This window comes from Leptonychotes weddellii, chromosome 7, assembly GCF_054177405.1.
Source record: "Leptonychotes weddellii isolate Sample4059 chromosome 7, ASM5417740v2, whole genome shotgun sequence".
Classification (NCBI taxonomy): Eukaryota; Metazoa; Chordata; class Mammalia; order Carnivora; family Phocidae; genus Leptonychotes; species Leptonychotes weddellii.
The window spans coordinates 87,510,949-87,524,803 of NC_138375.1; the positions used below are offsets into that span (position 1 = coordinate 87,510,949).

Here is a 13,855-nt window from a genome sequence, read left to right on the forward strand (position 1 = left end):
TCAGTTGTTTGCCTACTGATATGTAATAACTTAGTACTCTGTTTTTTCAGTTTCCAGTTCCATTCATATATTTATTTATTTATTTTTTATTTTTTTATTTTTTTAAGTAAGCTCTACACTCAGCATGGGGCTCAAACTCACAACTCTGAGACCAAGTGTCACATACTCTATCCACTGAGCCAGCCAGGCACTTCCCATTTTAACTTTTAGAGACCAATTGTTTCCAGTCTGTCTTTCTTTTTTTTGTTTTTGTTTTTGTTTCAACTTTTTATTTATTTATTTAATTTTGTTTTTAATTCAAATTTTAGTTAACATACAGTGCAGTATTAGTTTCTGGAGTAGAATTTGGTGATTCATCACTTACATGTAACACCCAGTGCTCATCACAAGTGCCCTCCTTAATTAATACCCATCATCTATCTAGCCCATCCCCCATTCATGTCCCTCCAGTCTTTCAACAGACTTTTGAGTCTTCTCATCCTTAAATTTTAAAGGAGAGATAAAATCCCACTGGTATCTCATCATTATAAGCAATGACATTAGCCCCATTAAAACGAGGAAATATTTTACTACAACCCTGTAAAATCTCCCTTTTAATCCTCATTCATTCCTGATTTTACCTTTTCCCTGCATCCGTCCCCTTTATCTTCTGCTCTTTTGGTGGCTGCATCCGTTATTTGGGGTCTGGTTGCCAATCGCATCCCAGCAGGACCCTCCCAATGCTAGCTCAGCAGGAGCGCTCCCTTTGCTGGTTTTTTTAATCCAGTTGTAAAGTCTGACTGTGTCTGACTGGGAGTGGGGTGGGAGCATTCATCTGTCCTGAATGCTGCAAACCATTTGAAACCCCTACAAATATAACTGAATAAAGCTTCAGTTTCTTTCTTTTTTTTTTTTTAAGATTTTATTTATTTATTTGAGTGAGAGAGAACACATGAGAGGGGATAGGGTCGGAGGGCAAAGCAGACTCCCTGCCGAGCAGGGAGCCCGATGCGGGACTCGATCCAGGGACTCCAGGATCATGACCTGAGCCGAAGGCAGTCGCTTAACCGACTGAGCCACCCAGGCGCCCAAAGCTTCAGTTTCTGACACTTCATTTTAATCACAGGTTATGACCATTGTTCCTCTTTCTTTGATGATTGATATACTTTATTTAAACTCCTAGAAACAGAAAGATGTCACCTGGCTCTGTCCCCAAAATGACAGCAAAAGCCCTCAAATTCACTGTGTTCTTACGAATCTCAAGAAATCACCCACAGAGAAGAGCATGTAATTGAGAAGGGCTCTGTGCATAAAATCCTTTCTTAATGAATGCATGGTGATTTAGAGTGCAGCTGTAATACTTAAATCTAGTATATGTGTAATAAATACCCGGAGACGAGATGGTTCTGCTCTGCGTACTTGATGCTGCTGCTGGTGATTCTCATCAGTGAAAATGGCTAATGTTTACTGAGCGCTCCTTTTGTGCCAGGCTCTATGTTAAGGTAGGTATCATTGTTATCCTCATTTTCCAAATTAGAAAATCAGGCTCAGAGAGCCGTTTACCCAAACTCACAGCACTTAACTCCAATTCTTTGAATCCATTTTAATGAAACTCGAAATGTGGCAGTAGGGATGATAGAGACAAACGATGACGGTCATTTACCAGCTAGACACCTTCTGGTTTATATCGAGTCATCATTCAGCTCCAGTTTGCCTTAAGGTCTGGCAACAGAGTGTTCTTAAGGGTGTAGTTAATTTAATCTTGAATTAAGAAGCCTTGATGCAGGGGCGCCTGGGTGGCTCAGTCGTTAAGCGTCTGCCTTCGGCTCAGGTCATGATCCCACGGTCCTGGGATCGAGCCCCGCATCGGGCTTCCCGCTCGGCGGGGGGCCTGCTTCTCCCTCTCCCACTCCCCCTGCTTGTGTTCCCTCTCTCGCTGTCTCTCTCTCTGTCAAATAAATAAATAAAATCTTTAAAAAAAAAAAAAAAAAAAAAAAAGAAGCCTTGATGCAGAACACCCCACTATCCAATGTGTAAGTGAATAAGGCGCTTGAGCCTCTACTCTCTGTGCCTGGGCTCTCCCCTCTCTGGTCGTGGTCTGCCCTGTCCCGTCATTCTGGTTTCAGCTCCTCCAAGAAGACCGTGAATGGAGAGATCATATCTTTTTCTACTCACTTCATGAGAGAGAGGGCCTTGTCTGTCTTCTTGGCTGCCATTTCCCCAAAGCTGGGGTGGTCCTTGGCACATGGTGAGCATTCCCCAAAGATTTGTTAAAGGGCTGAGTGAGGACTCTCTTCCGGGCCAGGACCAAACAATCCCCTTTGACTTCAGTGTGACTGATCAAGGGCCAGATTGGACAAACAATTCTGGTATTGTGTGTTTGATTTGCTTAAATCCTCACGGGGACCAGGAACCACCCCTGACCCTGCAACGTCCTGTTAAATAAGCAGCACCTGTGTATGGAACAGTTTCCTAAAAGTCAAGGTCATAGAGTGGCTGGATGAAGGCTCAGAAAACACCATCCAATAATCAAAGTAAATTTTTAGTGCCTTCATTCTCAATTTTTGGTGGCCTTTTTTCCATTTGTTTATTGTTCCTTACCCACACCCTCCCTCCCCCAATTCTTGAGCCCTTCTCTTTGGTGGGCCCTGTGCTAGGTCCTGGAAATGCAAAGAAGAATGAGACATTGTTGTTGTCCTTGGGAGGCAGAGTTCCCTGGGAAGACGAACCCATGAACAACGAATTAACATACAGAAATAAGTACAATATACAGAGAGACTATCTAGGCAGGGTAGTGGTGGGGGGCGGTAAATGAAAAGTTAACAGAAGATGTGACATTTATCCTGAGAATCAAAATTTAAGTCGGGCAGGAAAGAAGAGGGAGAGCATTTTAGGCAGAGGAACCAACAGGTACAGAGGCAAAGTCAGCATGAAAGGGCATGACGTATCCTAACGACAAGGCGAAGTTAGTTCTACATGAATGAAGCACTGAGCACTTTTCTTTTTTTAAGATTTTATTTTTAAGTAATCTCTACACCCAACGTGGGGCTCGAACCCACAACCCCGAGATCAAGAGTCGCACTCTGTACTGACTGAGCCAGCCAGGTGGCCCAGCACAAGGCACTTTTTATGGAGGAGGGCAGGTGTTGATGCCCAGTAAGTAGGTTGGGGCCAGATGTAATGGATTCTCTAGGTGGGCTGAAGTTTTTCCTGATTAGAAAGCAATTAGAGATCTTTAAACACGAACAAGACTTGATTGGTTTGGGGCTTCACAGGGATGCCTCTGACAGCGAAGTGAAGCAATCTGTAGGTTGCCATGTGTCCAAGTGGGAAGAGTGCCAGACCCGAGGCCCTGGGGTAGATGGGGGTGGATGGGCTTGAAATCCATTTGAAAGTTAGACTCAGCAGAAGGGAATGCACATTCAATCAGAAATTGAATGTAGAACAAGAGGGAAAGAGAAGAACATTAGATTGTAAATTAGTGTCCAGGTAGATATTTTTTCCAAGATCTTTTAGTAGGAGAAGATTGAATTTACCAAATCCTCTAGGTGACTTCTAAGACACATATTAACCCTCCAATTTGCCTTTTAGTCAAAAATTAAAAAAAAAAAAAAACTAGTCTAAAAGAATCAACCATCAGCAAGCGGGTCCTCTTTTTTAGAGAAGGCGGCATCTTGGTGTTTGAAGTCATGTTGTCTATTTATCTGTCACACTTACATTGCTGGCCCTGTTCAGAGCCAAGTCCGGGCATTGGTGCAAGGGCCTTGGAGCCTTTCTTGCTTTTTCTTTCAGGATCCCTGAGTCAGAGAGAGGAGGATGTCTCGGGTAAGCCCAGTTGAGGGAGCAATGAGATAGAAATACACACTGATGTTCAGGGCAGCCTCCCACGGCCAAGCCACAGCCTTACCCTGTTGGGAGTAGTCCTAAAAATGAAAGTTCTGTCATGGTTGCATCTGAACTTCTATCAGCTGGATGAGGATGAGGCTTCATTGTCATACACTTAATGCATTTGCTTAGATCATTGGCTAACCAATGTTTTTCCAAGACTTTTTGACAGTTATTTTTGTTCAGGAAGGAATGATAAAGTGAGATTCACCATCTGTATATGACATTTGTTTTATTTTGACATTTCTTTTCTAGACGGCAAAGTGTTTATAATTAGGTTTTCCCTCTGCCAGAAACATTGCTGCAAAACTATTTCCCTAAAAAAAAAAAAAAAAATTTCAGAGCTTCCTTTACTAGTTGGGAGTCATCTTATTTTGATTTGGAAGTTTTTTCATAAATAAGTCAGTCAGGAAATGAAACGGGAAAATTTTCTCTTGAAAATTAATTCTTAGCAAGAACAAAAGTTACCTTTTGCCCAAAAGAAAATTAGGAGAGCGAGTGAAAAGAAATGTGATAGTTCCATTGTCTTTTTAAATTTTCGTTTGTCAGGTTTAAGTGAACAATATAGGAAACCTTATTCCAAATGAGCTTGCTGTAGTCTTACAGCAACTGTGATCAATTTTATGTCCAGCTTCTTGAAATACCCAGGAGGCTGTGCCGGAACTGATGCATGGAGAGCCCAGCTGTGGGTCCTGCGGCCCTGCTGCTCAGTGGCAGCCATCAGGCAGGGGCCACCTGTGGAGATGCAGACCCCTGGCAAAGCCAAATTGCCCTCTTCGTGCTGCTGGTTGTGCTTCGGCTCTGTGACAGGGGAGTCCGAGAGAAGAAGTCGCGGTGTGCTTGTCGACAGTGCTTTCTCTCCAGAGTGCTCTGGAAAATGTGACTGATAACAGAGGACAGAATGCCTTCCCATTGCTAATGGGAAACACAGCCCAGTGAACTAGCGGCAAAAACAGTCCTGCTCACCGCATCGGCGCCCTCCCCTCATAAGATGTGGAAGCACCTTCCAGCTCCGACAGTAGCCACAGTGGCCACGTTCTCCTTCCGGCACAGCGTATTTTCCTTTTTGAGTCATACCCGAAGGGCTGCTCCAAGAGTCAGATAGCAGACCCAGCCACCCTCCTCCTCCTCATCTCCACACGCATTTCCTCCACCACCGTCTAGTATTTTTGTACTGAGCGCTAGCAAGTACGTGGAACTGCGAGACATTATAGACTATCTCAAAGGAGTGCATCTAGTTAAAATGGAGACAACAGGCATCTTCTACAAGCCCTGAGCCAGTATCGTTTATAGCAGTCTAGATAATAGAGCAAAATAATAGTGCTGCTGACTTGGCCATTCTTGACCTCACAGGCAGAGTATAAACTTCTCTTTCCAGTGTACTCTTGTGTAATATGAACAGCACCTCCTTTTAAGTTTTGAAATGTTGGCTACGGGTGACTGATACTCTGAAGTATACAGAGTATGGAGGAATCCCCTCTGTCAGAAGGATGGTGGCCTCTTGTTTTTTGAATATACAGGTTTGTTCTTGTAAAGTAGAAAGTGTATTTAATAAGCTGACTTGGGTGACTGTTTGGTCCTTGACTTTTGGTCAAGAAGAGATGTAGGGTTTAAGGAAAGGTTCTTGTAAGTCTGTGATGGCAAATGATGAGACACATCATCCCCAACCCATGTGTTGAAGAATTGTCACCTTCATGTAACCTAGCTCCACTCTTCTCCCTCCCTTCATGAAGCACAGAGAAGAACCAGGCACCTCGTGTGCTAAGGATTTGAACAGAAGCCTCCTTGGCAGTAGAGCCTTGAATTTCTTACCCGCCAGCAACAAAGGTTCCTCTAAAGGGAAATATCGTCACCTTCTGCTATATCAAAAGGAAGAGTATACACTTTGCTGAGTCTGTGCTTATGGTTTTCATAGGGCAGGGAGCCGTTATGTGGCCTGTAGGTATAAAACCCACTGCATACCGGGGACATCAGGAACACGGCACTCTGGGGACAGAAGGCACCTGGGGAGTCGCGCAGACCTTGTTCGCATCCTAGCTTTGCCCCTTATTAGCTATTTGGACTTTTCAAACTTCTTCTTCTTCTTCTTCTTTTTTTCCTAAAAACGAAATGGTTATGATACTAGACTGAGTTATAAATATTAGCTACCATTTACTGAGCACTGAGGTTATGCCAGGTACCCAGCCAAGAAATGATCATAAACAGTGTCATTTCATTTTCATCATAATACCTGAGCTAGGAATTCTTCTCTCCACATTGAACATAAAGAAACTGAGGTATCGTGTTGTCCTGGGTCACATGGCTAGTGCGCGGTTGGCATCAGGCTTCAATTGCAGGTCTCTCAGACTTCAGATTCTGGGAGAGATACTGTAAACTTAAAGTGGTGCCTGGTGCATAGTAGTTGCTTAACAAATACCAGTTCTTTTTCTTTCCGTGTGTTTCCTGTGGCTTTGGTCTTGATTTCTGCGTTGGATTTTTACGTACAACATTCTACAGACTCTAGTAGGTCTGTCCTACTGCCCTCCTGTGGTTCATTTGGATAACAGTGGTTTGAAAAAAAGATTTAATTGAGGGGTAATATGTATGCAAATAAGGGTTATTTCAAAAGTGTCTGTGGAGTCCCCTGAGTGTATGGGTGCTTTTGGAGATACCAATGATTCTACAACCTCAGTATACAAGAAATACCACCTTTTTTTTTTTTCCTCCTACAGTCCAACTTAATTTCTAACTGAGTTCCACCCAGCTGGTAAGATACTTAATTTCAGTCACTCTTGTAACTTCACCTCTGGCTTCAACTTCAGTTGTCTTGGAAGAGAAGCTTTCTCTTCCCTGGCACAGTGCATCAGTTGAAGCTTTGTCTTGCCATTCTGTCAAGAAGGGAGGAATTTTTCTTGCAATTACTTTTTCCACTCGACTGGTGTGTTTACAAGAGACATTTAGCCCAGTGGAGACATCTTCAACTTTCACACCTAAGAAAGAGTTCACATCACCAGGGAGTAGAAGTTTAATTTAGTTACCAGTGTAAATGTTAGAAAGTTTTTCCAGGTGAGTAAAATAAAAAGGTCCCCAACTTATCAGGAGCTTTAACTCACGGAGTGGAATGTCACTTGAGGGTTCTTTTTGTGGATGGGAAAGGGCTCAGTGTACCTGGATTCTTTCTCCTATGTCACACAAAATTGCACACATGCATTTGCAGCCTAGTCGTTGATCATTTATACAGGGCTCTATCCCAAGCAGATATCCTCCGGGGACTTGCTTGTTTTTCAGCGACCCTATCCAAAGGGATTTGAAGGTCTCGTGTCAGATTGGTGCCACGCTACACTCTGATTATGTCTGTGTAATGGAGGGAGTGTTGGGCGGGAGAGGGGAGGTTGGTACTGAAGGCAGTAAGGAGGGGGCATCTTTTTTAGTTCTTAAGCCCCATTTAAAAGCAACACAGAAGTCGTGTGTTCTTAAATGTGTCTAGCGTTGTCCTCATGCAAAGACCTAATTGTGTTTCAGATAATGGAGGACAGACTCTGGCAGGGGGCAATAACTGGCCCCTTCGAGGAAGAAAATGGAGCCTGTGGGAAGGAGGCATTCGAGGGGTGGGCTTTGTGGCAAGCCCCTTGCTGAAACAGAAGGGTTTGAAGAACCGGGAGCTCATCCACATTTCTGACTGGCTGCCGACACTCGTGAAGCTGGCCCGGGGAAGCACAAATGGCACCAAGCCTCTGGACGGCTTCGATGTGTGGAAAACCATCAGGTACCTGCTCGTCTTCCTTTTTATCCTCCCAGGGCAGAACCTGCAAGAACAGCCTGAAGGGATTGAGGGAAAATGATAGCTTTTGTGTGAAAATAATAATTTGACTTACAATTAATTATTTTTTTAAAAAAAATAGAAATGTCTTTAGAAATATTGTAATTATATGTATTTTTTAAGTTCTGGATTTGAGATTGTGGCCCTGGGTTTTACGTGAAGAGGAAGATTGTCTTCTGCTGCTCACCCTCTACAGGTGTTTTTTAAGCAAAGAAGCTTCTCAAAGGGGTAGGATAGGGTATTGCTGGCTTCCTGCAGGGGGTCAGGGGACCTGTCCTCTCATCTGCTAGGAGAATGGAGGACCACGCAGGGGATAGAGCTGGAATGTGAGCCAGGGAGTATCTAATGAGCACCCATTATGAACCACCCCCTTTTAGGGGTGGAAGGATTAGGAATGAACAAGACAGGAAGATCCTGGCTTTCATGGAGCTTATATTCTAGTAGAGAAGAGTTGCGGGGGGCAGGGGGCAGGGAGAAGAAATAAACAAGTAAACACATAAATAAGCAAGATGACTTCCAGGAGCAATAAACACTATGAAGGCAATAAAACAGAGTATTGTGATAGAGAGAGCCGGCAGACATTAAGAGAGGTACACTGGGGAGCAGAACCCAGACTCAGCTTTGGATATGGTGGCAGTCCTTTTCCTGTTCAGCTACCACGGTATAGAAGAATGGCACCCAAGGTGGGGAGGTACACACCTTCAAGGGCGCAGGAAGAACACTATAAACTTGTATTTGTATTTAATTTTATTTTATCTTCATTTAACAATATGTTTTATAAGGTACATAATGTTTTAGAAGATTAGTACATATATCCAATTGATAAATAAATGTACATATATCGGAGATTTTGTTTTTACTGATAGAATGGCAGTTGTCTAGTGCAATAGTATTTAACCTTGGTTTGGTGTTACAGAGGGAGAAAAAGTGGCTGATTGTCTAGTCCCTAGTGGCCAGGAGGAGACAACCTCCTCATGCTCTCTTCATCATCCCACTCCAGATGCCCCATCTCAAAAATAGTAGGGTTTCTATTCTTAGGAAATATGCCGTGGAGTAGGAGTAAAGGGTCATAATAACATGTTAACATATCCTCAAATAGTTCAGAAAAAATTGTGTCTATGTATTTCAATTTATATTTCAAACATACACACAATGTGTGTGTGTGTTTGTGTGTGTGTGTGTGTGTGTGTGTGCAGAGAGAAAGAATACATACCAAGTCAAATATTAACAGTAAGATAATCTGGGTAAAGGGCATAGGTGTTCTTTTACTATTTCTTATTTTTGCAACTTTCTTTAAATTTGATATTATTTCCAAATAAAATTTTTTTAAAAGTAGGAGATTCTGGCAACACCGGGGCCCACCTTTCCACAAAGCCAACTGACAGGAATCAAGTAGTTGCTGTCTTCCTTAGATAAAGTATTCCCTCTTCAAATCACGTCTCCACTGCCCCCAAATCCCAACCCAGGCCCACTTCATTCATTTATGTTAGCTACCTGGTCTGTGTACATTTAGGTTTATAATCCACAGTGCATAGTCTGTATCTACCATAATTTAACCAATCCCAAGTGCTAGATATACTGGTTACCTCTAATCTTTATATTATCAGGGTTTTTTTTTATTTTTTTAAAAGATTTTATTTATTTATTTGAGACAGAAAGAATGAGAGAGAGAGAGCACATGAGAGGGGGGAGGGTCAGAGGGAGAAGCAGGCTCCCTGCCGAGCAGGGAGCCCGATGCGGGACTCAATCCCGGGACTCCAGGATCATGACCTGAGCCGAAGGCAGTCGCTTAACCAACTGAGCCACCCAGGCGCCCTATATTATCAGTTTTTATGTAAGCAATATTCAGTATTAAAAATAGTAGGGTTTGGGGTGCCTGGGTGGCTCAGACGGTTAAGTGTCCGACTCTTCACCTTAGCTCAGGTCTTGATCTCAGGGTCATGAGTTCAAGCCCTGCATTGGGCTCCACGCTGGCCAGGGAGCCTACTTAAAAATAAAAATAAAAATAAATAGTAGTGTTTGACATAAGATTGCTTTATGCAGAGGAAGTTTGACAGCTATTAAAGTTTTAATGCTAAAGTTTAAAATCTCCTTTGAGCTTAGGAATGGATGAAAGAAGCATTCAGCAGGACTATTCAGCATCTGACAAGCAGGGAGTCTGTTGGTTCCTTTGTAATGAATCTCATCCGGGAGGTGAGACAGGGAAGGTCTTCATCTCCTGATTTGATTAGCTTTGTATCCTTTTTCTTTCAATTATTTTGCAACTCAAAGTTCCCAAGTTTTCTTTAGAGAATTTATCAAATTTAAAAGATCTTTTCTCAAAAAGCAAAATTTAAAACATCAGGAAGCTCTTCCTTTACCTTTTCCTATTTTTCAACTATTATTTCAGTCCTTCTTATAAATCATACTGTTTGGGGGAAAAATCCTAACCAGCCCCAAACTGTCTCCTATTCTTACCTGAGAAATTGGTTTTTCAGTTTGGATTGAATGACCAGTTTATGATTTGCCATTTAAAAAGAACTCAACCATATCCACATCATCAAACAGCTAAGCCAAGAAGTAAACAACAAAAGTTTTTCTCTCATTAGTTGTTTTGAAAATTTATACTCATTATTTTCTCATTCATACAAGATGACATTTTTCTTTTTCTTTAAAATATTTCTGCCCCTACTTGTGATCTGGGTTCTGTGGTTACTCTATTTTTATTTAACTTCCCTGAGTGTCAGTAATATGTACTCATTGTAGATAATTTGCAAAGTTCAGGCAATAAAAATAATCACCCAAATGTTACCTGGAAACAGCTACCATAAACGTGTCATATTTCCTTAAAATTTTCTTCTTAGCATATTTTTACTACCTCTTTTTTGCCCCACTTAACACATTATCACTTTTGATCATGTCATTCAAGAAACTCATTGCAAACATTATTTCAATGACTGCATATTCTGTCGTATGCCTTGATATACTTAATCATTCCCTTAATATAGATTGATTTTTACTTTTTTATCATTAACAGTGGGGTAAACAATTTCTTCATAAAATCTCTGTCTATATTTTGGATTTTTCCCATTAGGTAGAAACTATTGAAAATTAAATTATTAAACTAGAGAATGACTTCTACATATTGATTTATTTTTTTTGAATGTCACTCAGTTTTATTGCATACATTTTTAGTTTTTTTTCTTGTGTTGCTGTGGAACACAGACCTTGAAAAAGTTTGCCTAATTTTGGAGAGTGAAGAAAATAGGTATCAAGTTAAATCTGAGTTTGATTTTGTTAAAATATCTAGATATTTCATCATTCAATGGTGAGGCAACAAGTAGCAACCAGAGATGTATATTCAAGGGACATGTTGGGTAGTTTGTGTTCTGTAGTCCAGTTAGACATCGTCTCACACCTTTCTCTCCTCTGACTGACTTATGACTGGTGATTTCATAATGTGAGGAAAAATGGTATAGTTTAATTTCATTTTTCTAGCTTTATTGAGATATAAATGACATAAAGCATTTTATAAACTTAAGGTGTACATCATAAACATTTGATACACATATATACTGGGAAGTGATCCCTACAATAAGGTTAGTTAGCACATTTATCACCTCTCATAGTTATTATTTTTATGTGTGTGGGGAGAACATTTAAGATCTACTCTCTTAATAACTTTCAAGTATGTAATACAGTATTGTTAACTACAGTCAGCATGCTATACAGTAGATCCCCAGAACTTACTCATAGCTGGAAGTTTGTGCCCTTTGACCAACATCTCCCCATTTCCCCTACCCTCCAGGCCCTGGCAACCACCATTCTACTCTCTGTTTCTAAGAGTTCAGCTCCCCCTCCTCTCTGTTTTTTAGATTCCACATATACGAGATATTATACAGAATTTAGAGATGACCATTTTGAAAGCATTTGACAGACATTATAACATTGTGTTTCAAAAAAGTAGCAATATACTCTTATTCCACTGGTATATGAGAATTCTCATCTCCTCCACAAATTTTCCTTATATAGCTTTTAAAAACCTCTTTGTTGATATCATAGGCAAAATCATCTCATTTTAACTCAAATTTTTTTATTATTAAAGAAATTAATTTTTAAATGTTTTCCATTCCATTTGTATTTTCTCTTTTGAAAATGTTCATGACTTTTTACATTTATTTACTGAAGTTTGTGTTTTCTTGCTGAAATCAGTTTCTCTTTTGCCTTTGTGGTCAGAAGGCTTTTTCTCAGCCTGAAATGCGCTAAATATTTTCTTCTAAGTGTGATGTTTTGATTTTCTTCCATATAATTCTTGAACTGTTAAGCGATGATTATGTGTGTTATGTGAGGTCAATATCTAAATCAGAGGAGTGAGTTTTCTCCAGGTTTTTGATTCTTAGATCTCTTTGAGACTCTAAAAGCTGTGAATTTACAGAAGGAAAGTACCTAAACATATGCACAAAAGTTTGGAAAGAATTAATTTTTGTGATATTGAACACTGATTATACATTATTTCTATGTGGTTACACATAGAAAAATATGAAAACCATTCTTTATAAACCTGCCTCATAAATTTTTTTTAAGGTTTTTTTTTTATTTATTCATATGAGACAGAGAGATACAGAGAGAGAGCATGAGCAGGGGGAGAGGCAGAGGGAGAGGGAGAAGCAGACTCCCCGCTGAGCCAGGAGCCCAATGTGGGACTCAATCCCGGACCTAGAGATCATGACCTGAGCCGGAGGCAGACGCTCAACCATCTGAGCCACCCAGGCACCCCTGTCTCATAATTTTTTTTTAAAGAAAATCTGTTACTTTATTTTTTTTAAGTTTATGTAATTTTTTTTTAGTAATCTCTACACCCAGTGTGAGGCTCGAACTCATGACTCCAGGATCAAGAGTTGCATGCTCTTCGGACTGAGCCAGCCAAGCACCCCTCTCTCATTAATTTTTACAGCAAAAATTAATACCTATTTTATGATAAGAAGGAAATAGAACAAAAATTTCCAAGCAAAGCAAAGCTTGAACTTTAATTCAGCTAATTACTAATTTCACTGTGAAAGCTGTTGCGGTTTGACTTAAAGAAATAGGAGAAAGTTGGGGCGCCTGGGTGGCTCAGTCATTAAGCGTCTGCCTTCGGCTCAGGTCATGATCCCAGGGTCCTGGGATCGAGCCCCGCGTCGGGCTCCCTGCTCGGCAGGAACCTGCTTCTCCCTCTCCCACTGCCCCTGTTTGTGTTCCTGCTCTCGCTGTCTCTCTCTCTGTCAAATAGATAAATAGAATCTTAAAAAAAAAAAAAAAAAGGAATAGGAGAAAGTTTTGAGTGGTTTTTATATGACAACATATGAGTCATACTTGACATCCAATCAGTTTTGATTTTTGTTTTGTTTTTGTTTTGGTGGCAAAAGTGTAAAATCCTGGCTTGCAAAAGCACATCATAGCAAATGGAGTCAAAACTTTGTAGTACACTTTGCCAAACGAGGGTAGGCTTAAGTTGAGAAACAATTGAGTTCTGTTGGAATTATTTCCTCTGTCCCCAACTCCCTGAGGCTGTTATCTTTCGCAAAGTCTAAGTCTTTGATGTTTGTCCACATCACCAAATTTTGGATGATATATCCATATTTTAATCTTAAGATTATATTGATTACGAGTAACCTTTAAAAGTTTGGCACATGTTTGCTTCTGCCTGCAAAGAAATTGGAAAAAGTTTGGCCACTCTTAACTCCAGATTGGGGAAAAGTCTCTCTTCAGTGTTAGAAGGATACTGAACTCCTGGTGACCCATCTCTTATAGAACAGGAGCTTTCCATTCTCGATCAGCCTACATAATATTGACTGCAGGGGACGCCTGGGTGGCTCAGGCATTAAGCATCTGCCTTCGGCTCAGGTCATGATCCCAGGGTCCTGGGATCGAGCCCCGCATCAGGCTCCTGGGATCGAGCCCCGCATCAGGCTCCCTGCTCAGTGGGAAGCCTGCTTCTCCCTCTCCCACCCCCCCGCTTGTGTTCCCTCTCTCGCTGCCTCTCTCTGTCAAATAAATAAATAAATAAATAAAATCTTTAAAAAAAAAAAAAAGAATATTGACTGCAGGGCTTTAGCAAGAGATACAGCCAAAAATATTGTCCAAGTATGCTAAACTACAAGAGAGAGGGCTTTCCTTTTCTGATTGAAAAAAAAGTAAAATTTCTGCCCAAAGTTTTAATTAAGCATTTCAAGA

General features: G+C 41.0%; 1 protein-coding gene across 1 annotated transcript in view; it reads left to right on the plus strand.

The window, feature by feature from the left end:
- ARSB (arylsulfatase B) overlaps window positions 1-13,855 on the plus strand; it is a 165,753-nt gene that overhangs the window by 69,539 nt on the left and 82,359 nt on the right. Inside the window, exon 5 of the mRNA XM_081826682.1 lies at window positions 7,366-7,609. Within this exon, the coding sequence (XP_081682808.1) occupies window positions 7,366-7,609 (244 nt within the window). The remainder of the gene's footprint in view (window positions 1-7,365; window positions 7,610-13,855) is intronic.